Source organism: Aquila chrysaetos, chromosome 24 (genome assembly GCF_900496995.4).
Source record: "Aquila chrysaetos chrysaetos chromosome 24, bAquChr1.4, whole genome shotgun sequence".
NCBI lineage: Eukaryota > Metazoa > Chordata > Aves > Accipitriformes > Accipitridae > Aquila > Aquila chrysaetos.
The window spans coordinates 6,379,183-6,403,959 of NC_044027.1; the positions used below are offsets into that span (position 1 = coordinate 6,379,183).

General features: G+C 54.3%; 1 protein-coding gene across 1 annotated transcript; it reads left to right on the plus strand.

The window, feature by feature from the left end:
- Nucleotides 1-13,183: 13,183 nt before the first annotated feature.
- On the plus strand, nucleotides 13,184-24,510 carry MYBPH (myosin binding protein H). The gene is made up of 11 exons (XM_030000522.2): nucleotides 13,184-13,698; nucleotides 13,939-14,073; nucleotides 16,022-16,189; nucleotides 18,792-18,880; nucleotides 19,909-20,104; nucleotides 20,448-20,587; nucleotides 20,737-20,896; nucleotides 21,750-21,886; nucleotides 22,326-22,512; nucleotides 23,668-23,709; nucleotides 24,290-24,510. Exons 1-10 carry the CDS (start codon nucleotides 13,416-13,418, stop codon nucleotides 23,676-23,678), a joined length of 1,506 nt encoding a protein of 501 aa, XP_029856382.1. The 5' UTR covers nucleotides 13,184-13,415; the 3' UTR covers nucleotides 23,679-23,709; nucleotides 24,290-24,510.
- Nucleotides 24,511-24,777: the final 267 nt, after the last annotated feature.

The following is a 24,777-nucleotide window of genomic DNA, read 5'->3' on the forward strand; positions in this document are numbered from 1 at the left end:
ACGGGGTGGGAAATGGGGCAGGGACCTCGGGGACAAGGGGTGGCCTTGCCCTACCCCACGGGGGACGAAGCACCCAGCCCCAAACTTCCAGTACCCCTGCCTGAGCCCCGCTTCGGCCTCCCTGCCTCCTCCAAGCCCTTTTCTCCCCGGGAGCCCGCTGGTGCCAGGGACGGTGCCCAGCGCAACTGCTGCGGGGCTGGGGGTGATGCTGACCTATCCCCTCCGGAGGACAGAGGTTTTGGGGTCTCCCGCATTGCAACGTGATGGGGAGTCAGCCAAGCTGCCCTGACGATGCCACCGTGCTTTCATTTCCATGGCCGTCGGCTGTGAGCTTGTCCTGACTCCACTTGAGAACGCTGGCTGGGTTGTGCTTTCCCTTGGGCTGGCATTTCTCCATCGGGCAGAGATTTATTCCCCCTTTCAGGGCCGCCTCGGCCAGCTCTCGGGCTCCAGGCTGGTTGCCATCCGTCTTTGTTACATGAAGGGAGAGCAGTTCAGTAGCGCTGCGATACGACAGCCGCCCCATTCAGGGCATGCAGCTGGGACGCCTGTGGAGCTGCTCGGCTTTTCTGGGTGGTTTTACTGCTCCAGACCCACCAATGAGGAAAGTCTCTTTAAAACCAATGATATCTTAAAAAAAAATCCCCCTTTTCCATCCTTAGCCTGTCCACACCCCTAATACTTCCTCTGCCATTTTTAGGCAGTAATTAAACATGCAGAAAGGGCTTTGGGCACAGCTATCACTTATGAGGACTTTAGGTGTGATGAGCTGTGCACAGTTCTCAGCCCTAATGCCGGAGCATGGCTGTTTGCAGATGTAGACCGGATTTCCTACATCAACTATCCTCCTTTCGTATTTTGCAACACCTCCCATTCCCTTCCCTTTCCTGAGAATGGGCTGGACCTCGAGGGTGGATTTGCAGCTGGGGAAAATGGCCTTTGCCAGCTTGCAGAGGTGGTGGATGCTTTCAAAACACATCCCCGATGGGGTGCGTGCTTCTGACCCAGCCAGGATGCTGCTGCCTTGTTGGGGTTATCAGGGAATTGCTGGTCCGGGGGATAGTTTCTGGCTGATCTTGAGTGGGTGGAAGAGCACTTGTGCTTCCCGGAGGAGAGGGCAGCGTGTTTATTTGTGCACAGGGCTCATTCCCAGGAGAAATTTCCTCTTGGCATGAAGGGAAGATAAAAAGTTAGGGGGTTTCCCCCTTGAGCTTGGAGGAAAATCCCTGTTTTCCTGGAAACCAGAGCCACCTTGGGAAAACAACTGCTGCCTTCAGCCAAAAGAAATCCCCACATTCTTTGAGTTTTTTCCCGTATACACAAATCTTTTCTGCTTTCTCCCTTTAAGGCAAGTCTCTGACTACGATCCTGCCTGGATAACGCCTTGCCTCCGCTCAGATGGCTTCTGTGTGGGGAAGAAAAGAGCCGTGTCCCTAGTCACAAAACCTCCCCGCTCCTGAGGAAACACTGTCCCTTTGTGCCCGGCACACAATCCAGCAAACCTTGCGCTGCTGAAAGAGGTTGAACTTCTGAATATTCCCACTGAAAGCTCCTTTCTGCGGGAAGCCAGCCGCCCACCGGGACAACAAATGGGCACATTGTGGGATCCTCGCGGCTGCTGGCCACTGCGGATGCAACACTTGCCATTGCGCTACTCTGTCGCCACTGCCAAAGTAATTTTGCTCCCCTGAACCAAGCCCGGGGAGTTTTGTGTTTGTTTTTTTTCCCCTCCTTGCAGCCCCAGTGCTGATGAATACATGCTGGAATTTGGCTTTCTGCAGGCGTGGTGTGTTCAGACTGCAAATATCCTGTGGTCGGGGGACACCGTTGTGAGTATCCCGTGGGGCCGCATCGCACTGGGACTGGGGTGTCCTCACTGCTGGGACCCTGCTTCCACCACAGCTCCTCAGCCTCCTCCTCCTCTTGAGGAAGGCTCAGCTTGCTGCCCCTTCCCTCATCCCGGTGCATCTTCACCCCTTCCCTGTCCCCTCACTGGCTGCTATGTTTCGGGAGGCTGTTAGGTACCAGAGCAGCTCAAGCATGCGGTGCGTGAGCGGTTATTATTTTGCCCATTGCAGCCAGGCTGGGGTCAGGGCTTGAAGATGGAGGCTCAGGTTTGGCTGCAGCATCCCTGGCAGGGATGTCCCTGAGGCTGGTGGTAGTGGGTGCACCCCCCCCGCCCCGGGGCTAGGGACCCCAAGGCCCTCATTTCCAGCCTTTCCCATGCCAGGGAGTTTCTCCCACTGGATGGCAGCATCAGAGCAAAGAAACCTCTCTGGGAGACCTTGCGGGAGAGGGGACTTTCCTCAGGAGAGAGTTTTCTCTCTGGGTTATCTGGCTCTCCGGAGGTTTGCGCTTTGGCTGAGGACGTGCAAGTTCAGTTCACTTGTGTTTGCACCATTCCTGCCACTGATGCTTCACTCGCTGCCCTGTTCAGTGCTTGGTGATCACTCCCAGCTCCCCAAAACAGGGTGCCACATAACATCCTCTGCCTGCTACTCTTCCCCCTGATGCTTGTGGGTGCAGGGGGACCTGCAGGGAGAGGGTGGCTAAGAGCCAGCCGGGACACTCTGGGCCACGACCTGGAGCAAAGCAGTGCCCGACTGGGCAAGAAGAGATGTCAACCTTCATGGGACACCAAAATCATAGCTTCTTAGCAAGGTGCAACCCCTATCCCCTAGAGTCCTCCCTGCTCCAATTGCTGGGGTGCAGAGAGCCCCATGTCAAAGTCACAGACCCCAAAGGTTGCACATTTTTGCATGAAAAAGCTTTAGGGACCATTTCATGCATGGTGGTTGCAGAGGGGGCCACAAAGCTCCTAGGAATTAGAAAACAAAGCTAATAGGGACACTTTTCCCTGTACCTGATAGTTTTAATCCCAATCCAATCCACCTTTAGGATTTCTTGGAGGTAGTGTTTGGCAGAGGGGCTTGGGCAGCACTGGTTGGGCAGGGAGGACTGGTGTTGGGCTGCAGCCCCCTTGCAAATATAGTGCAGGGAAACTGTTCCTTTCCGAGGCCATTTAATGGTCAGGAGGTGCAAAGACGTCTCAGTTTACAGGCTGCTGGCTGGGCTGGCATCGCTGTTTGCAAGCAGGCATCCATAGATGGAAAGGGTCGAGCACAAGCCCAGCCTCAGGTGTAGCATGGGATCTTCTCCAGTCCCTCCCGTACTGAGCCAGTGACTTATCCTGGGTTAAAATGCCAGCTCTGGGCCGTTTTGGCCTTGGGAGAGTGTTTCAGGGCTTAATCTCCTGCAGTGTGCAAAGCCTATGGCTGATTTTCCATCAGGATGCACCTGGTTTTGGCTCCCAGGTACTTGCTGCCCCTTTTTCTGCTCAATTCAAAGGGTTTCTGCCTCCTTTTTGTCCCACAAGCGGGGCCCTGGTGCAGACTTAGATCTCAGCTGAGCTTGGAAAACTTGTGGCACATCTGGATGCAGGTGGTGGCACCAGGATCCAGCCTCCTGGGTGGCTTTTGCAAAGTCCTGGGCATCCCCACCCTGAAGCATTGTGGTTCAGTGAACTGCCAGTGCTGGGGGTGCTGGGGACACTGGGGACCAGGGTGATGGTGCTGGGGGTCACGGTGTCTTGCCCTAGGGAGCATAGGATGATGCTGGAGAGGGCCGGGGCAGCCAGTGGGAGCTGGTTTTGCTACTTGATTAAAAAAGCGAGGAAACTGGGGATTTGTCAAGCTGGGCTGAACAGGCTGGGAAGGAGATGGCAGGGAAATCAGAGGGTCAGTCCTGCCTTCCGGGAGCGCGGGGTGGGCACCTATATGAGCATGGGGGTTCTGCAACCCCATGGCCAGTGATGACCCCAGAACTTACCTCATCTCCTCCAAAGAACAAGAAGCATTTGCAGCTCGGTGCGATCCTTGGGGGCTGGGGGGTACCGGGGTGGCAAGACCCCCCCAGTTACACTGGCAAATCGCGACCCCAAACCGAGCTCTGTAAGATTTGCTAATCTCAAAATATTGTTGGCATTCAGAACAGTGATTTACTGCATGTTTTGCCACAGCTAGTACTTTCCAAAAGGCCATGCTAAGTTTACACCGGAGCTGCTGGGATCAGATAACCAGCTGCTGGCTGCTCCCTCCATCCTCCCCCCATACCTCCTGGTTGCCGTGCTGGGGTGCAAAAGGACATCAGCTTCTCCTGCGCCCTGCAAGGAAGAGGTGACCATGGGCATGAACAGCAGAAAAAAGGGACCACCAAGGGCATCTTTCCTCGTCCAGACAGTGGGGTGGGATGTGGGTTGTGGCCTGGCTTGCAGGAAGATGTGAACTCGTGGAGAGCCCTGACACTTTGCTTTGCAAGTCACACTGCCAGGGACAGAAAATAACCAGCCCTGGTGCCCAGCCTGGCCGTGTCCACCTCCCCAAGGGCTTTGCAGGTTGTAAAATTAAATCAGCTTCTCACCTTCAGCGGCACCCAGGGCTGGGTGAGAGCCCTGCACGTCACTTTGCATTCCTGCAGCTTTTTACCACCCCATGAGATCCCTGAGGGCTTTACAGGTGCCGAGCAGGAATGAAGCTTCTGGCCACTGTTGCCCAGTGGGATCCCCTGGGCATTTCCAGCCTGCAGAAAGGGTGGGCTCTCTGCATGTCGGCTGCTTCAAGGAGCAGGCAGTGGGTCCCTCCATCCAGCTCACTGTTTGCTGGGGAAGTCCTCCTCCTTCCTAAGAGGCATGGGACCCCCCATCTCTCTCTTGGGATCACTGCCACATCCTAACCCTCAAGAGATGGGAACGAAGCCATCACATGCACTCATGGCAAAAGCCACCACCAGCCTCAGCCCTGGCCCTCACTGGCCCTTGGTCACAGTGAGCTGGAGGTGGTGGCCTTCCCCTGCAAAAATACAAGAGTGTCCCTCCTGTGTTGACATGCACATGGACAAGGAGGAGGATGGAGCATCCTCTTCCACAGCTGTTTCCTTGCAGGTTATTGGGTCAACAGATCAAACCCCATTTGTTCTCTGAAGCCCACGTCCTGGCCCAGCTGCTCTGGAGGTGTTTTGGGGTGATTCTTCCTCCAGGGAAGGCACAGGGCTGTCACACAGTGCTGAATGGGGACAGCAGAGATGGGGCAGGGAGCAGCACCCAGGTGTCCCAACCATGGCAGCAGCACCCTGTGGTGGGTCGAGCCCATGCATCCAAAGCAGGGCTGGGCCACACCTGGCTGTGGGGACACCAGGGACAGCAAGGACCAGGCATAAAGGGAACAGCATCTTCCCAAAGCTCGGCACAATTTCTGGAGGATTTCAGCTGGACCCAGGGTGAGGACAGCCTGACTGAATGTCCCCATGATGCTCCCTGGTGGCAGCAGAGAAAGGGTGCAGCTGGGCCACGGTTGGACATCCCCAGACCCGTTTGTCTTCCCAGTTTACTGGGACCTGGAGGGAGTCACTGGGATTTGGGGGTGGTCCAACTCCTCTCATAGCCCCTCCGATGCAGCAAACTCTCTAGGGAGGGGGACACAGTAGGGAGGTTCCCAAACAAAGGTGCTTGGGTTAAAGAGAGATGTGGGATGGCTCTGGGACATGCTGTCCCATTAAGAGAGCAGATCCCATTTGCTTCAGAGCATCCTGGGAAGGGACATGGCAGGGTGCAGACAGCCCTTGTGGTGCCAGCCACCACCATGCTGGCCTTGGGGATCTCCTTGGGGTATTGGCTGCACCATCTGAAATGCAGCTGGTCCCAGTGCCACCAGGGCTGGGACAGGTCTGGCTGCAGGACATCATGCTCGTCCCCATCTGCTTTGATGCTTTCAGCCAAACAGGCTGTTGGCTGCTCTGGCTGCAGTGGGGTTGAGCATGGCAGTGTCCTTCAGGGACTCTGCGTGAGGTGGGGAAGAGGTTGGAGGGTGCAGATAGGAGGGGGAGATGGGGACAGCAGAGGGAAAGGAGGCAGGTGAGGGTGCAAGTGAAAGCATTTAAGGTAAGGAAAGGAGGGGTGTGGATGTGAGAATATAAGGGAGGAGCTGGGAGAAGAAGTGGAGACACCAGCATCCAGTGTTGGTTCTACAGGAGGGACTGGAGAGGAGCAATGGCCCTGAAGACACCTAAGGTGGCCTTATGTCCTTGATAGAATTATAGAATTGTTTAGGTTGGAAAAGACCTTTAAGATCAAGTCCAACTGTTAACTTAGCACTGCCAAGTCCACCACTAAACCATGTCCCTAAGCACCACATCTACATATCTTTTAAATAACTCCAGGGATGGTGACTCAACCCCTTCCCTGGGCAGCCTGTTCAATGCTCGACAACCCTTTTGGTGAAGGAATTTTAACTAATATCCAATCTAAACCTGCCCTGGTGCAACTTGAGGCCATTTCCTCTCATCTTATTGCTTGTTACTTGGGAGAAGAGACTGACCCCCCACCTTGTTACAACCTCATTTCAAGTAGTAATGTGGTGGAGATAAGGGGACCTGAGGGGATGCTGAAAGTCAAGTGAGACCAGGAGTGTTTGCCTGGGATGTAACTGGCCAACGGCATGGTGCACCCTGGCAGGAGTTTCAGTGCCTTGAAAGTCTTACATCAGGGCTAGACACCCTCCTGGGAACCAGCAGGTACCAGCACTGCCTGGGACTGTGGACATGGAGATGAGCAAAGCGGGGCTCTGAGTAGTGGTGCTTGCCCTTGTGCAGTGAAGAGCAAACACCTGAGCTCCCTGCAGAGACTAAATAATAAAGAAATTTGCCCTCGGTGCTGGTGGAGCCTAGGGCTGAGCTGTTTCTTCCCCCTTCTCCTGCAGAGCTCCCCAGCTCCCCACTTGCTGGCCCAAGGGTTGCCCCAGCTCAGGGACAGAAGCAGTCAGGTGTGTGGCTGCATCCCCCAGGTGCAACTGCTGTGTGTAAATGTCCTGAATAAAATAGCAAAGGTGTCTTGCAACATTTTAGGGCTTTCTGACCACCTGGCTTTTAATGCAGAAGGGAAAACCCCAGCTGCAGTTTGCAGCCTTTCCCTGCTGCAGAGTGGGACCAGGCAGGGCAGGTGGTGACAGAGCCTTATTGGCATCCCCAGCTGCTGTCCCCAACCCTTGGTAGAGGTGACCCCCGGCAGGCTGAGGACGGCGGGGCTGGCATGGGCTCAGCCCCTGGAGACTCTCTGCCTGCCTGCCCTAGGTAAGCTCCTGCTGGCAGCCCCAGAGGTAGGGCAAGATTGGAAAAAAACCCCCACCAAAGGCAAAGCAATGCCGCAGGTTTGGCATTGCTTCTGGGCGCTGGAGACACGGGAGGTGACTGATGCAGTGCCAAGGTGCATGAGGGCTTCTGCCAGCCCATCACATCCCGTCCCGGCCAGTCCTGGGTGCAGCTGCTGGAGGTCACTGCTCCTGCCCTGCACAGCTGCCAATTCGGAGGGTGCTGTCTGCCTTGCGCTGTGGCTGCAATGTGCGATGGCCCTGTGCATAGCGCTGTGGGGACCACTTTGGCTGGGGGCAGCAGGTGATGCCACTCTATGATGATTTTCCCCCTGCAGTGCTGTCCCTGGGCTGGAGAGGACACGGAGCAGGCACTGAGCTCCCTGGCTCAGCTCCCAGCTAGACACCAGGCAAAATCGGGGCATGCCTGCATGGGTTTCTCTATTTCTCTCCCGCTTGCAGCTCAGAGGAGAATTATCCCATCACAGCCCCAAAATAACACCCCAAAGAGGCCGTAAGTTCTGGGTGTTTGCATCCATGAGTCCCAGCAGCTCCTGATCCCAGCAGGCAGGTTGCAGGTGTAGGCACCCACCGTGCTGCTCCATGAGCCGATGCTGGGGGACCTGGTGGTGGATGAACCCATTGCACGCCCTGACTGATCATAGAATCAGAGAATCATTTAGGTTGGGAAAGACTCTTAAGATCATTGAGTTCAACCACTAACCTAACACTACCGAGTCCACCACCAAACCATGTCCCTAAGCATCACATCTACATGTCTTTTAAATACCTCTGGGGATGGTGACTCAACCCCTTTCCTGGGCAGCCTGTTCCAATGCTCGACAACCCTCTTGGCAAAGAAAGGATTATTGATGATTTTATGAATCAAACTGTGGTGATGCTGAGTGCTGGTGGTGTGAGCTGATGTCCAACCATGCAACAGGAGTAACTCCAGAGCGTGTGGCGTGTGGCTGGGCTGCATGAACGCTACTACTGTGCCTGGCAGGGGATGCCCAACAGGGCCTCAGAGACACTGCTGACGATGTCTCTTTATTGCCTGGTTGTGTTTTCTAGACCAGACAAGGACATTTTAAAGCAATACTTGCTTAAAACTCCTGCCCCAGGGCAGCACTGCAACAGGCACTGCTCTGGGGGGGGTCTGGGAGAGGGCTCAAGCCCATGTCCCAGCTCGGCCCCCAGCAGCCCCTGCCTGCAGTCATTGCTTCAGGGTGAAGTAAGCGTCCGCTTGCGTGCGACACACAAAATGGAAAGCTTGCCTATGTCCCAGCCCACCTGCCGCCTGCCCCGGCTGCTTGACTCAGCGCGCTGCGAATATCGTGGTGACACGGAGGCTGGAAATGCTGCTGGGAGCTGGGGAGCCGTGACAGGGCAGGCAGGGTGCTGAGCTGCCCTGAGCCTCAGCCCTGCTGGCATTTGTAGTGGGCCGCTGTGTGTTTTCCATATGACCTCCTTGGTTTTCTGGAGGTCTGACTTAACCCCCCCGGAGAGGGGACAGGCAAGGGCAGGAGGGGGGAAGCAGCCGAAAGGAGGGGACAGCCACTCACAGGAACCATCTCTAGCTGCATCAGTAACTGGCAGCAATATCCTCCCCCAAAGGAGTTTGGGCACCTCCTTTCTGCTGAAATCCAGGGGTTTGGGGCTTTTTTCTGGCCATTTGTGGTGTCTCCCATGGACTCACAGTCCACACTATGTGTGCAGGGCTGGATGTGACCATAGGGAGGTGGGGATGGTTCTTGCTCTCTCCTGTTGGGTGGATTTGAATATATCCTGCTGGGGATGGCAATGGGGACAGCACCCTGTCAGTCCTGGGTGTCCCCTTCCCCACCCTGATACAGGCTGTGGGTCACTGCTCCTTGTTGACACCCATGATACCATCCCTTCAGCCTGGCTCTGTCCTCTGCCCTGGTGAAGCACATCACTGGTGCCAAGGACCTCATGATGCCATACTCAGAACCAGTGGTGGCCCAGGTAACCACATGTGACATCCACCCTGCTGCTTTCACAGTCCTCCTGGAGTGCAAAGAACCCACCGGGCTTTCCAGAGATGTTCATGGGGACAGGGGCAAGAAGGGACGAGCGCAGAGGATGTTACAGCTTCAAGGAGCCCTTCCCACCCTGATGACACTGGCCCTTTGTTTATTCTGGGCCTTTGGCATGTCTGCTTTGCTTTATGATGTGCAAGTGGGAAGGTCTCACCACCTCCTGTCTAATCCTGGAGCCCTGTTCAGGGCATGGGCCTAATATCTGAAAGCCTCCAGGGTTTGCCCCAGCTGTCGGAGGCATCTTCTGTCTTCCCACACCGACACACCAGCTGTCATGATCAGCAAAGGCGTTGCTGAGGTTTTGCCCTGTCCCACCTGGCAGATCTCTGATGCTGCAATTTCCTAAACTGGCAAATCTGGGTGAATGGGTAGACCTGATGCTTTTGGGGTACAGCCAGATTTATCTCTTTGCAATGCAGTCCTGTCAATAAGCTCAGCTGAAAGATGATCATGATGCATCTTTTGGGGGGTTTGAATAACAGTGGCATGAGGAGGATCTGATCCTTTAATGAAGAAATGAGGGTCTTGTTATTTAGACCTATATTTTACCTGGAAGATAAGTAAGGCAACAAAACAATGGTGCAGTGGGCTGGAAATGTGGGTCAAAACCAATTTATAAAAAGTATCTGCCTCCTGTAGAGAAGAAATCTTTTCTCACTGGAAAACACAAATACCCAGTATTTCAGCTAATTCCTGAAATATTTGGAGTTGCAGGCAAAAAAATGTGTTGATGTTTAAATTATCACTAACATGTTAATGTTCAACACTCCCAGTTGCCTGCTGAGGTGGAGGAATCGCATCAGTGGGCATTTAATTTTGTTTTCAATGCCAGACTCATTTTAGTTCCCTCACGCCAAAGTTAGGGGGCTCAGACACCCTGCTCCCATCTTTGTTGGTGTAATGACTCCATGGGAGCAGTTTCTTCCTCCCCGTCGTGCATCCACAAGTGAAGCCATCACGATGGGTAATGAAACCTTTGGCTCCCGAGTCTGGTCCCTAAAGGAAACCCTTTGACTTTGGACTTTGGCAACCTGCCATGATGCCTTTGTCATCGACAGCAGGCAGTGTAGTGTTTCCATGCTTGAGTTTGCTCAACGTACGGTGGTCTTGCCAGCAATGTGCGAATAAACAAGATGCCAATATACTACAGTAACATGGCCCAGATAAGTTTGGATGATAAACCATGTTGATTCACTTGGTCTTAACCTATGAGTCATCCTGTGAGTCAACAGCGAAAACAGCACCTAAACATCATCGAGCAGGTTGAAAAACTCAAGTTTTGTTCAAATCAAGAACTTCAAGTGAAAAAATTGCATTGGTGTTCTTTTCCTGGGGAAAGTGTTTAATTTTCAAGCGCACGCAGTCGAATTGAAATAGGAGAGAAATTTGAGTGCTTGTTTCCTTATGAACTAGAGTTTTGGTATTGATTTTTTTTTTTCCCAGAGCTCTTTAAATTGCTTTTTCTTAACACATAATCAAAAGAAACCTGCTTTTTGCAAAGCATTTTGGTTTAGATTAGGCATCATGATTGCCTTTGGGAAAGACACACAGAAGACTTTGAGCAGGGTTGATGGTTGTGGGAATCTGGAGGTGGCCACCTGTGAGCTGATGGAAAAAGATATCAAGGCATGGGCTATGTGAATGCTGAGGGGTCAAGGAGGTGCCAAGATCATCCAAGACAGGATGAAATCCCTGTCGGTCAAGGTATGGAGAAACCAGGGCTTCTCCAATCCTTCCCTCTGGGTGCCAGACCTACCAGGGAGCCAAAGGCAGCTGGAGAAGAACAGACAGACAGTCTCCTCTAGCCCTACATAGCTGTGTTGGAGATCAGGGCTGTGTTCTCTTTTGCCAGAGCTGCTGCAGAAAATCTTCTGGTTCATGACCCACTTGGCAAGTTTGAGACACTCCAAGCTGCTCCAGGGAGCGGGAGAGACTGCGAGTACCCGTCCATGGCCTGCAGGCAGCAGAAACGGCCAGGAACCCCATCTCACCCCCTCCTACCTAAGGGAGCTCATCCCTCAGGCATCCCAAAGGTATTTTGGGGAAGGAGGAGCCTTTATTAGTCATATTCCTCCTCACTGGAGAAAGTAATCAAGGAACATCTGGGTTATCACACAGTTTTGGAGGAAACATGCCCTCCCCAAGATACTGATACCATCTCTTGGTGTCCTGGCTTCATCCTACTGACAAACACTGTTTCTGAAATAACCAGGAGAGAAAAAATATCCCTCCCTGGAGCAGGAGGGTCATGCTGCCAGGCTGCAGCCTCCAGGCAGGATCAGAGCCCATGGGGGACCAGGTTTGCACTCACGTTACCTGATCCCCATGTGACTTGCAAGGCTGGTGGCTGCGATGAGCTTTCTTCTCAGCTTACAGGAGGAGCAGGGCTAGCAGAAAGTGCGGGGTCTCCTTTGTGCTCTTTCTGGAGATCAGCAGTTGCACGTCTTGCTGTCTGTGTGTGTAGAGCACCATGGGCAGCGGTCCTCGGGATGATGCCTCCATGCAACCATCAGTGCTTGCCTGTTGCTGTCTTGCAGCAAGGAGCTGAGTTTGGTGTCTGGCCAAGACCAGCACCCCTGTGAGACCCTGATGGACCAAAGAACCAGCATTGCTGCCCCGGCCTCCTCTCCCCATCCCCTCTTCCCACCCAGTCCATGGCTCCTGCTCCAGCTGGGATGCATCCCTCAGAGCCCTGTGGCTCTTTTTTGGGATGTCACCATCCCTTTAAAGACCAGCCTGGCCAATGGGGTTTTGCTCTTTCTTCTCTCCCTCCCCTTCCTGGGTGACCACAGCTCCCCCCACCTGGAAAACCACCCCCTTGTTAGCAAAGCTCAGATCATCTGGCCCTGTCAGATTAAACAGCTTCATGCTCTGGCTGTCTCAGAGATACCTCTTGACCCTGATGTCCATGTTTGGAGGTGTTTCCCGGGGAGCACGAAACCTTGAGCCTTTGGACCAATGCTCAAGAGAGCCGGTCTTGCTTGGCTCCTCCGTAGCAGCATCCCTGGAGGCAGGCAAGTAGCTGAGGAACAGGAGAAAATGCTCTGTCAACTCGAATTTGAGGAAGGTTGAGTAATTAAACCCTAGGTTATGGAGACATTTTTAGTAGCATCTCATGCATATAGCATGGCAAGTGAGGAAAAAAAGGACAGGCAGAGGGTGAGCAGGGTTATATTCTATAGGACTAATGCGACTTTCCTGGGCCAGTGAGGGCCTTTGGGGCAAATCTGAGTTTGAGGGCTAACAGAAGGGTGGTCGGTCACAAGTCCTGGGGTGACCAGACTCCATGGACAAGGTCCTGGTTGAATGGGCAGGGCAGAGGCTGGAGGACATGGCATAGGGCTGGCTAGTGATTAAACTTCTCCAGGAATGTGGATCAGTGGTGTGAGCAGCTGGGTTGGTCCAGATGATCCCAAGAGTTGCCTTCCAACCTCAGCAGTTTTGGGATTGAGGTGGAGGCTGAGGGAGGACATGGGGGGAGCAGAGGGGTCTAGGGTTACAGCAGGGACTATGGCAGGACATGGTGGGGAGCAGGTGGGTTTGGGGGGTTAATGCAGGATTAACAGGGAGGATTGGGGTGGGGGGTCTGATGTTAATGCAGCAGCTGGGGGAAGGCATGTGGGGTGCAGGGTCAATGGGGAGGCTAGGGAGAGGACTTGGGGTGGCAGTGGGTGGCTGAGGAGGTCACAGTGGGGGGGTTGGGAAGCCCTTAGCTAGAGGGGTGTTGGTGCTGGGGACAGGAGCCATGTCCCCGAAGAAAGGTGACCTGGCCCTGGCTTTCCCAGTCCTGTGTGAGCCTGGGGGGATGGTGGGGGGGGGGGGGCAGGACCATGTGCTGCAGTCCCATAGGAGGGGGTAGGGGTGTGCTGCTGAATGTGCAGGTCCCGGGTGGCTATTCCTGGCAGTCTCCGCCTGCGCAGGCATATTGGTTTGCAGGGAGGTGACAAGTGCCAGCCGAAGCCTATAAAAATCTTCCAGCCCCTGTTCTGGCTCAGTGACCTGGTTCCCCCCTCCCAGCACAGCCGTCCTGGAGCACAGACCATCCGTCCAGAGTGGAGACGCCTGGTCCAGAGCAGGGACCCCAGCTTTGGAGTTGAGATCCCAGATCTGAAGGAGAGACCTTTGGTCTGGAGCAGGGACCCCAAAACAGAGCAGAGATCCCGGAGAAGAGACCCCAAAACATCCTCTTCCCCAGCCCCCAGGCTTTGCAGCAATGACCGGCAAAACCGCACCTCCAGCCACGGAGCCAGCTCCGGCAACTCCGAAGAAAGAGCCAGTGCCAACCCCAAAGGAAGAACCAGCACCAGCCCCAGCTGCTGAAGAGCCCCCAGCCCCTGAGCATCCCCCTGCCACGGAGCAGCCCACAGCCCCCGCAGACAAGCCTGCTCCTGTCCCCACGGCAGAAGTGACTCCAGCCCCTGAAGAAGGTCCCCCGGCTCCTCCAGCTGAACCCCAAGCCCCAGCCCCTGAACCTAAGCCTGAGAAACCAAAGGCAGGTGAGGATGGGACTGGGCACTGAAGTAGGGAGGGGAGATGTGCAAGGCTGGGAGGGGGCATGTGGGGGTGCCGGGGTGAAGGGACAGATGGATGAAGTCATCAAGGATATTTCTGCAGTGGGATAGGGGTGGGGGATTAAGAGGATGGGGGGGCTGAAGACCAACATGGAGGTTGAGTGATTGCCCTCCAACAGCCCCAGTACTTGAGAGCCTGTCCTCACCACTGCGGGTTTGTTACAGAGCCGCCCAGCTCCCCCTTGTCCTTGGCTGTGGAAGAAGTGAGTGAAAACTCAGTTACACTGACCTGGAAAGCTCCGGAGCAGACAGGCCATTCGGGCCTGGATGGTTACGTGGTGGAGATCTGCAAAGATGGAAGTAGGCTTGGGCTTTCCTGCCTTGTAAGCATGGACAGCTGGTGTGTTGCTGCGGAGGCGTGGGACAGGGTTGGGCAGAACCTGGCAGCATGTTTCCCTGGGCACCATTTCCCTTTCTTTGGCCAAATGTGTTCATTTTAAATGGTCTCTTTTTTTTTTTTTTTTTTTTTTTTTTTTTTTTTTTTTTCTGTGGAGGAGAGGGGCTTCCCATTGGCTTCAGATAGTAGTGATGTCTTTGGCGGGGGACTGAACCGGGTTTAATGTCACTACCATGTCCAGCTATAGGGTGGAGGAGAGACCAGCATACCTACTGAAGCTGGTCTCTGATGAACTCCAGCTCTGCAGAGACTTGGGGTTGGGATGGTGATGCAAGACCTCAGGAGGAAGAAGATGCAATTCTCCCATGTTTGACCAAAATGAAGTGCAGAAGGAATGGGGATAAAGTGGGAGGGTGAGGGAGGAAAGGATCCTGGGCAGCACAAGAGGGGCTGACATGCATCAGCAGGCAAGCCCTGCCCAAGCAAGATGGGGCTTGAGATGCCTGGAAGGAGGATGGCTGTGGTGGAAGGAGGATGGCTGTGGTGGATGGAGGTTGGCTGCTGGATGGCAACAATTATGTGTGGTTCTCCAGTTGCATTGCTGGTTGGTAGAATGGGGTAGATGGATAAGACTTGTGTTTTGGGCACTGTCTTGAAGCCCTGCTCGGCTTTGGGGTAAAAGTGAATGACCTGTGTGGCTGGGGTGATGTGCAAGGGGAGGCTGGGGCTGGTGGGCTGGGTGCTGCATGAGGTTGGAGTGGTTTTGGAGACCCAGGTGGGCCTTGGGGAACTTGATCTATGACCCTTGGCTGTTTAGCTTGTGCCAGGCACAATCAACACGTTTGGCTGTGGGAGTCTTTCATCATTGGACTGGGGATTGGGGAGGTAACCATGGCTGGATGGGATGCATGAGGAAGCCCTTGCATGGGACAAGGAAAGATGCAGCCGTTCCTGGAGGGTGCTGGCTGACAGCTACCCAAAGGTCACAGTTTTGGATGCTCTCCTAGCTTGCTTTGGGCTTGGCTGAGTGACAGGAGATCTCTAGTCATTCAGTGATAGCCACATGGGCTCTGTGACTGCTCTAATTGGGCTGGTGCAAGACCCTGGCTGGCTAAAATATGGTGACAATTGAGTGAGGGCTGGTTTGAGTGCTGTCAGTGGTGAAGGGAAGAGGAGCTGGTGGGATTTGGCTGGTCTGATGGCATTGATGGGAAAACCTTCTTGGTTTGAAGCTGCACATGGTGGCTTAGCAAACTGGCACACATGGCTTGCTTTAGTTGCCTGCCTGGGACACCCAGTTCTTTGGTGACTGGGGCAGTCTGTTTTCTAACTGAGAAACCTCTTAAGACGTTCGGCACATTGCAAGGCTGTGTTAGCTGCCTGATGTGGGAGATCTACCTCTTGGCTGTGGAGTGAGTTTGAGATACCCCTTCCAGGCAGGAAGAACAGTTGGAGAGGCCTAGCTGGCTGGTGGCAGGTGATGAGCAGACCTTTCCCGATGTGGAGGATGTGCTGAGGAACATGGTGAGCCCCAGTGAGTTATCCTGGGGCAGTAAGAGGAGCAGACTGTCTGGCAGGGTGGTCAAAGGATCTTAACTACTTCCAGAAATGCACCTGGAAGGTCAGCAGGGACCATGTTTGCTGGCCTAATGCCTTTTCTTACTTGCAAATAGCCTCCTGCTCAGCAGTTGAGCTTCTGCCAGCATTTCATACCCCACTCTCCTTGGCAGGGTGGGGTGGCCAACCTCCCCTCTAAGATACTTTTTCTGCTGCTGCCCCAAATCATTCAGCCTTTGCAAGGAAGGGGTTCTTTGCCTCTGGGTTTCATCCCCTGTGGCTTGATCCTGCTGTTTGGGGTGTGTGTCTGTCTGTCCTTTGCACACCTGCAGTGTTCTGCTGGGTTCATTGTAGGTACAGACTGGACAGCTGCGAACAAGGAGCCTTTTCTTTCCACCCGGTACACAATCCAGGACCTCAGCTCTGGTGACAAGATCCACGTACGGGTGAAGGCTCTCAGCGCCAGCGGTGCCAGTGTCCCGGCTACTTTGGAGCAACCAGTCCTCATCAGAGAGATCCTCCGTAAGTACTGCTCCTGCCATGCATAATTCCCATGTGCTTTGTCAGCAGCACAAAGAAATCACAGTCCATCACTGCAGCCTGAACAGCCTCTGCCCGCTCACACATCGCAATCCAGCCTTTGACCGAGCTGTTATTCTCAATAACTGTGTCCAATTCCCTTGGGGTGGGATGGAGTAGCTTCCCAACCTCAAGCCACTGATCTTGCAAATGGTGAAGCTTTGGCGGTGAAGGACTCAAAACGCAGAGCCACATTTTCCCATTTCATTGCAAGAGGTCAGGAACAGTCTCACTTTCAGCACATCTCCTCTTCTTGGCTGTGCTTACATCTCTAATATGCCATCACATACACATTGGACAGCTTTGTTTATTTAGCTAAGGAAAGTCAAGAGCTGGTAGTCTGGAGCATGGGAACTTTAATCATGCTGGACTCGCTAATGAATGACTTGCTCCCATGCTTAGCAAGACTTGCATTCCTCCTGGGGTGCTGTGAATGTGCTGAGGCTGCTGTATGATTGCAAGGCTGGTTTTCACTTATCAAACAGCAAATATAGACTTATTTTCCCTTTACAAGGAATTATTAATGCACAAATTTTCCTATTACTCAAAGAACACATTGGATTTTTCAGCTGCTTAAAAACAGCAATAATAATAACAACAAAAGTTATTCCAGGAACCACCAGCTTTTCATAGGAAAAGGCTTGGAGAAGTCTATCAGCATCTGGAAAGGGTCCTGCAGGGTCCATTCTTTCAGTCTGCTTGGAGGAGGTGAACATGTCTTAGTCTTTGGTGTCTGCTGCCATGTTCACCTCCAGATCTCAAAGGCATCCCACCATACCTTGTGGGACTAGGGAAACTGAGGCATGGAGGACTGGCATGATATGCCAAATACACAGCTCGTGTTTCCCACTTTAGTCCCATGCTGCACCCACCAGTTCAAACCCCCTGTCCCTGCTGCCTGAGCTTTGTCCCAGCCTCGTGTACCGGCTGAGAGGTATAAAACCCAAAGAGCTGAAAGACCCACGCACAACTTGCTCCTGTTCCACATCAGTGGGTATTTTTTCTTCTCTCTTTTCTTTTTGCTAATTGAAACTCTTCATCAGCAAACAGCACTTGCCTACTTTTGCATTTCATTTGAAATACAGCCCTATGCACACTGCCTGGCTTTGCTGAAGAGCAAATTAGCCCGCAGTGTCCCTCTGCCTCCCCATGTCCACCCCAGTGGTGCTGGTGTGTGTCGGGTGCACGAGTCCACTCATCTCTGCCCCATCTGCTACCTTCTGGTCTTCACATTTTATTCAGGACTGCATTTTGTACCTCTCACCAGTTCATTTATAGCATCACAAGGGATTTTAAATAGCAGCAATACAGACAGCAGAGAGTTTAAAAACAGGTGGGATGAGTGGGTTTGGGAAGTGGAGAGAGACAAGGAGAAATCAGATGAAGATTTGGTGTGGGAGTCATGTTTTGCAGGGAGCTGGGGCAGGAAAAATGTCTTCCCACCCATGACAGCATGTCACCTGGGCCACCGATGACCTCGGCCAGCCCTCTCCAGCTAAGCAAGGCACGTGTGAGCTGGGGAAAACACCCATGAATTAACATTCCTCCATCGAGGTCAGGTTTCTCTGCCCTGCTGAGACTGATGAGCCCAAGTGGCAGCATTGATGCATGGATCCCTGGAGCGAATAGCAGCATGAGCAGAGGAGGGACCGTCTCAGCTGTCGGCGGGGCCATCTGGGACCCCCCGGGCATGTCCCTGCACTCCCCAGCCCACCACCGTCGTTTCATGCTCACAGCTGTTTAGCCATCGCTCAGTCCTGGTTTAATTCTGTCTGTGCCCCCTCCCCAGAGCTAAGCTCCAGCACGTTTAATCCGGACAGAGACACACAGCTCTTTTATGAGGGGCTCACGTAAACCCAATGCCTCTCCAAAAGGATCACCGAGTGGCACTGAGCCGGTAGGGTTACACGGCTGCTATTTTCACCCCAGGAAGGAGACACACACTCCATCAGCATTCTCCAGTGGTTTTTTGCTTATCTTTGTTATGTTCCCTTGGGGACGTTAGCCTTCGTTTTAAGCCTGGGGCTTTCACAGCTCTGCTGTGAGTAACTATGCACCGCCTTGGTCTCTCAATAGCCTTGAGCGCACAGTGAAGGTGGAGGTCTGGCGAGCCTTGTCCTTGCTGGAAGTTTGGTTGTGTGCCTCTGGAAGGTCTGCTTTCTGAGCTGGGGGAGACTATTTCCTAACTGGGAGATGCTGTCCTCTGCCTTGCTACCACGTAGGCTGTGCTGTGGTTCTTCTGGTTAAGCGCCTGTTGGTCTCCATGTCCTGGCTATAATGAAGGGGGTGAATGGGCCATCAGGGTGGTGCCATTGGGTTGGTGACCTGGTATCTCAAGGATGGATATAATTTTGGGGTGCAGGCAGTGGGGTAGGCTGGCATGGCCCTGCAGGGAAGCAAGCACTGTCCAGGAGATGAGAGGGAAGAGGTGGCCATGTTTCTGGGTGGGATTTCTTGATGGCCAAGCAACTGGATGTGTGGGGTGGGTCAGTCAGTCGGGAGCTGTGATTTCCTTGGCCCCAAGGCATGACTTTCTGGTCCCCAGAGCTCCCGAGGATCCGCATGCCCCGTCATCTGCGGCAGACTTATGTCAGGCATGTTGGAGATGCCGTGAACATGATGATCCCTTTCCAGGTAGGTGGACGATTTGGGATTTAATCCCCCAGGCTTTTTCATTGCAGATTAGCTTCTGCAGTGACTTTTCTAGCCACTGTGACATGCCTGGGGCCAGCTGTGGGCTGGCTTGTCCTGGTCTCATGGGCTAAGGGTGGGAGATGGGATGGGACCCTCTCTCCCATTCCTGCTGTGCTCCCATTTTTCTTCTGCTTTGTCTTTATTGATGGTGTTGACAGTGGGACAACCCCAAACACACTAGAGCATGGGCTAGCTATTGCTGCTGCCTCAGCCCACGAGCCCTGTTCAGCTCGTGCTCCTGACCGAGCTTGGCAGGGATCTGGCCACATACCACAGGACCCCACAGCACAACAGTGGGGGTCCCCTTGGGGACAGAAGCTGTCTTCGGAGCAGGGCAGCCCCAGAGCTATGTGATGAAGGGAGTGATGCTGACACTGGTGGGCCAAGCTGGAGGTCCTCTCCTCAACTGATCTATTGCATACTGTCTGGGGCATCACTAAAGCATCTCTATCACGGCATCTGGGATGGAGAAAACCAGCCTTGAAACATGTTGACCAAGCAGGGGGAAATGAGAGGCAGAAAGCTGCCCTTGAGATGAGAGACATGTCCATGCCATGTCTCATAGGCAGTTGGGAGCCTGTGCTAGCCATGCTCCAGGCATGAATTGGCACTGGATGCTGAATTCAGGCTCCTGCTGCTGGGCTTGAACCTGGGCTCAGTGCCTGGGTAACAGGAGCACAGCTCTGCCTGCAATGCCCTGGGCAGGTAAAGCCGGGCTTGCTCCATGAGGACTTTGGGGGACCAGCACGTTCAAGCATCATCCCTGGAGTCTGATGGCTTCCCATCAGTGGGGCTGGCAGGGATCGGCTGTAGTTTCTTCCCTGGGGACTGCTGGATGGGAGAGGCTGTATCCAGGCCACTGCTGCCTGGACAAAGCAGGGTGGCTCTGCCCACCCGTCCTTCCCAGCAGGACCCATTGGGACCGTGTGCTCGAGCGGCTCCTAACCTGCCTGTGTGGGTTGCTCCAGGGAAAGCCACAGCCTGAGGTGATCTGGACCAAGGGGAACCAGCCCCTGGACACCAGCAGGATCAACATCCGCAACACGCAGAAGGACACCATCTTCTACATCCGTGAGGCGCAGCGCGGCGATTCGGGCAAGTACGAGCTCACCGTGCGGATAAATGGAGCAGAGGACAAGGCTACTCTGGACATCCGAGTGATTGGTAAGGCTGGGGATGGGATCCTGCAGGGTCACTCTGGGGCTCATTTCTGCCCCTTGGTTAGGGGATAGCTCTTGTTCTGGGTGGGATGGGACAGGGCCAGCAACAAGGCAAGGGACTCTGGGGTCCCTCTTCCAGTGGGATCTTCTCCAGGATCATGGAGGTGAACTCCTCTGGTTGGGGATGCAGGGTTTCTGCCAGCCTGTGCCCATCGCAGCTTCTCATCCCTTGTGTGCTGCAACAGGGTAAGACGAGATTAAAAGTGAGGTGCAAGGGATGGTCAAGGCACAGAATGTTGTGGGGGGAGCAAATTAGAATGCCACCCTGTGAGGGTTTGTATTTGCAGAGCCACCGGCCCCCCCCCAGAACCTGAAGTTGGTGGATGTGTGGGGCTTTAATGTGGCCCTGGAGTGGAGCCCGCCAGTGGACAATGGGAACTCTGAGATCAAGGGCTACGTGGTGCAGAAGTCAGACAAGAAGAGTGGGGTGAGTCTGCATGCTCCTGGGCCTCCATGCCCTGATGCTGAGGATGCCCTGATGGGAAAGGGGGAGCTGGACACCCCTGTCTCCCCCCACGCCTTCTCCATCCTTTGGACAACCTGCCTTTCCTCACCACTCTTTTTTTTCTCTCCCAGAAATGGTTCACGGTGCTGGAGCGCTGCACCCGCACCAGCTGCACCATCTCTGACCTCATCATTGGCAATACCTACTCCTTCCGGGTGTTTGCAGAAAACGCCTGCGGGCTGAGCGAGAAACCAGCCATCACCTCTGGAGTGGCCCACATCAAGAAGACAAGTGGGGACAAGGCCCTGGCTAAGGGGTGGGGGGTGGTGGTGGGCAAGAGGTGTCTTGTCCCCGTTGGGGTTAGTGGGACTTCCTTGCTGTTGTGGTGATGCTGCTGGGCTGGTCCCCAGGACGTCAGGGGTCCTGCAGGGACCTGCAGGGGTCAGGCTGTGCATTCCCAAGGCAGAGGTCCAGAGGTCCCCTGCCCTCCTTCTACCCCTCCTTTCTCCTTTGGGGAAGGCTTGTGCCATGGTCAGCCCCCCAGGAGGGATCAAGGCATGGACATCCCTGGGGTGAGATCAAAGCAGGAGTCAGGAGGGGTGAGGAACAGCCCTGGCTTTGGCCTTGCAGCTCAGGGCCGGCAGAGGAAGAGACCGCTGCAGTGGTCCATCTCAGGGCCAAATCTCCAAACCAGTATCCCTCAGCCCCTCTCCCTCCATCTATTTCCATCCTGCTCCCTGGTAGCACACAGTGAGTGGGGGTCTCTGCCACCTGCAGAGCTTATCTCCAGCTCCTATTTCTGTGCACTGAATTTTGGGGGGGTGGAGTAGGAGATCCAGAGAGGTGCCTGGTCTGGATCTGACATGCTGCACATAGCATGCATCACAGTGTTGGTTTGCAGACTGGCATCTCCCCTGTCCCCCACAGGGACTAGGCACTAACATGGCATGGTTGGATGAGAAGGGATTTATAGACAGGGCTGGTCTGAGCTGAAGGCCAGGTCCTCAGCTCAGGCTAGATGCTGTCTGGCTTGTTATGTGAGGGAGCAGAAGTATTTTGGGGTACCTTGGGCTGAATCCCTGTGACCATGTGCTGGTGAGCCCAGGAGCCCGAGCTCTGCCTCAACCTAGAATTATTTTCTTAGAAACTGCTTACCAGCCAGAGAAGATCCCCCAACGGGACATGATGGAGCCTCCAAAGTTCACCCAGCCCCTGACAGACCGAACCACCACCCGGGGCTACAGCACACACCTCTTCTGCTGCGTCCGGGGCTTCCCCCAGGTCAGTGATTCCTCCATGGACAGCATTGCCTCCACATGTGGGCAGCCACCAGTGGGGTTTTTGCAAGGTGGCTGGAGGTGTTGGGAGATGGTTGGTCATGTCTGGCTAGGGTTGGATGAGGTTAGGGGGCTGCAGCTGCCCTCTGAGTCAAAATGGGGCAAGTTTGGGGTGTTTCTGCATGGAGATCAGAGACTGGTCTTAATTCAAGCCATGTCCTGTGTCCTTCTGCACTGGGCAAGGAAGTGTGGAGCAGTGGTTAGGGCTCAAGAATGGGAGATTTAGCACTTCAAACTACTTCTGACTGTGAATCCCACCATGGCCACCAGCTGCAGGCAGGGCCAAGGCAAAGGCAGAGGGAGGTGGCTGCATTTTGGGGCCAGTTAGATTTCTCATTTCTCTCCCTGCCTTAAACAAATAAATAAATCCTGCTGCCTTCCAGCCCAAAATTATCTGGATGAAAAATCAGATGGAGATACGGGAAGACCCCAAATATATAGCGATGATCGAGCAGGGCGTCTGCTCCCTGGAAATCCGCAAGCCCAGCCCTTTCGATGGGGGCATCTATACCTGCAAAGCTGTGAACCCTTTGGGAGAAGCCTCAGTAGACTGCAAACTTGATGTGAAAGGTAAGATTGGCTGAGGATATAGAGGAGCATGTCTCCTTGCCTGCCTTTTCGTGTTCTCACTTTCACAATGGTGTGGTTCATCCCTGTTTTGTGTTGATCCTAGTGATGAGGGAGCCTAAGGACACTGGGCAGCCCTGTAGAGCTGGATCTTCGGGCTTCTTGCGTTTATGGTCTTGAAGCATCTTGAAATCGCCTTCCCTCATTCATGGCCAAAAAACGGGGAGGAAACCAGAAACTGCAGAGCCAAAGGACCAAAGGTGCTGGTGGAGGCTGGGACAGTTCCTTGCTCCTCACTGTGTCTACCAGCACTTGTGTCCCAAGCTATCCGCAAGCCATGCGTGTGGGGGCTGCACTGAACCCCCTCCACTTGCACCTGGGTTGTTCTGATTTATGTCTCAGGATCCTGCCCAGACTTTCCAGCTCACATTTCCCTGTCTCAGCAGAGCACCCAGTCCAGCCCTTGCACAGAGGTGCCCCGCTTTGCTCCCTGCAGACGCCTCCCCTGCGTGCTGTAGACCTGCCTCGGCATGCAGGAGGATGCATGCCCACACACTATATGCATGTTCCCCAAGTGGCAGTGTGTCCTTAGACACATGTAGTTTTTATTATTTCTCCTCCTGTGGCTTCTCAGCACATGCTTGCCCCAAGACATGCTCTGCCCTACTTCCCACGCAGGCAGGGCTCCAGTCCGGCAGGTGCCGAGCACCCTCGGTCCCTGCTGAAGCTACAGGGCTGCCGGCGTGGCACGGGGTCAGTGCTTGGCTCTGCGGCAGCTGGCGCCGGGGCTCCCAGCTGGTGCAGCGAGCACTGACCCAGCCAGCCCCGGCCACGCTGCCCTGCAGGCAGGGCTGTCAGTGCAGCCACGCAGACAACACAGTGAAGTCGGCCAGGAGGATGAGCTTGCGTTGTGCTGGGGACACAAAGCACCTGGGAGTGACCCAGGCTGGGATCCTGGAGGCAAGCCGGCCAGCAGCAGGCAGTGATGGTGGTGTGCGTGATTGCTTGGAGCATGTGTGTTCAGGGATGGTGTGCGTAGGTGCACGTTGGTGTGCGCACATGAGCGGGTTGGTTATGCCCTGGCTCACTTTTGGAAGTCAAAAGGGGGGTAAGATGAGGGGAGTTCAGGGGGTTTATATCTCCTGTGCTCTCCTGCAGTGCCCCAGTGAGGACAGATTGGAGGGCAAGACGAAGAGCAAGGTAGGTTTGGGCTGGGGCTGCGGGATGGAGGGAGGGTGGATCACTTCGTCAGGGATAGAGTGGGTTGAGTGTCCTGGATTAGCCCTTGTCACCTGCTGATGCAGACCCAGCTCAGGTCTTCTTCATCCCATGGTTGGAGATGCACTGGTGGGGTGGGATGCTGCAGAGCCTGAGAGAAACCTGCCCCTTTGCAAAGTGGAGGGAAGGCTGTAAAAATGGCCAGGAGGATGAAGATGCATGTGGAGACTGGTGTGCCTGGCACATGGGCAGCACAGTGGGCAGAGCCCCAGTTTAGAGGCAGGGCTCAAAGACCTGGGGCACCAGGGGTTGGATGCACATAAGGGTCAAGTACTGGGGCTGGGGGCAGCTATAAAGGGGTGTGGAATGGGGCTGCAGGGTAGAAAAGCAGAGTTAAAGAGTTGCACCTGAATTTTGTGGGGCAGGAGAGGGTGGAAGAGCCGGGCTGGGTTCGTCTTGCACTAGAGCCATGGCTGGGACGTGGTTTCCCATCTCATCCCTGACAACTGGTCTCTCGGCAATGATGCCCTCACAGGACTCAGATCTCATTCCTTTACCCCAGGTGGATGTTGCAGCTGCTGTGCGGTAGCATGGCACATGGTGATGCTCCTGGTCATGGCCTCTGCTGCCTGCTGGCCTGCCCCCTCCCTGGCAGTGCTCTGGGGGGGGGGGCCTGCACACCTCAGCCTGCCATGGCATGGTCTTCTCTGAATGTGTCCTTAGCTGTGACAATAAAACAAGCCCATGTGAGGGACTTTGGTCCTAATAAAAAAGCCCAAACCACTCTGTCCTGCTTATTGTGGGGTTGGCTTGGGTGGGGGAAGGTAGAGGGGAGATTGCTGCCGGGGATGCTATGGGTTCATATAGCATTGTACCAAACCATGGGTGGAGGAGATGGTTTTTGAGCTTGGAAAGAAAGGGCCAGCTTTATAAAACACATACAAAGATGACTAAACCAGAAGCAACCCAACAAGGAGGAGGATGAGGATGGGGAAAAGTTTCCTTCTGGAGCTGGAGAATGATTCTGGCTGAGGAGGGGAAAAAATAATA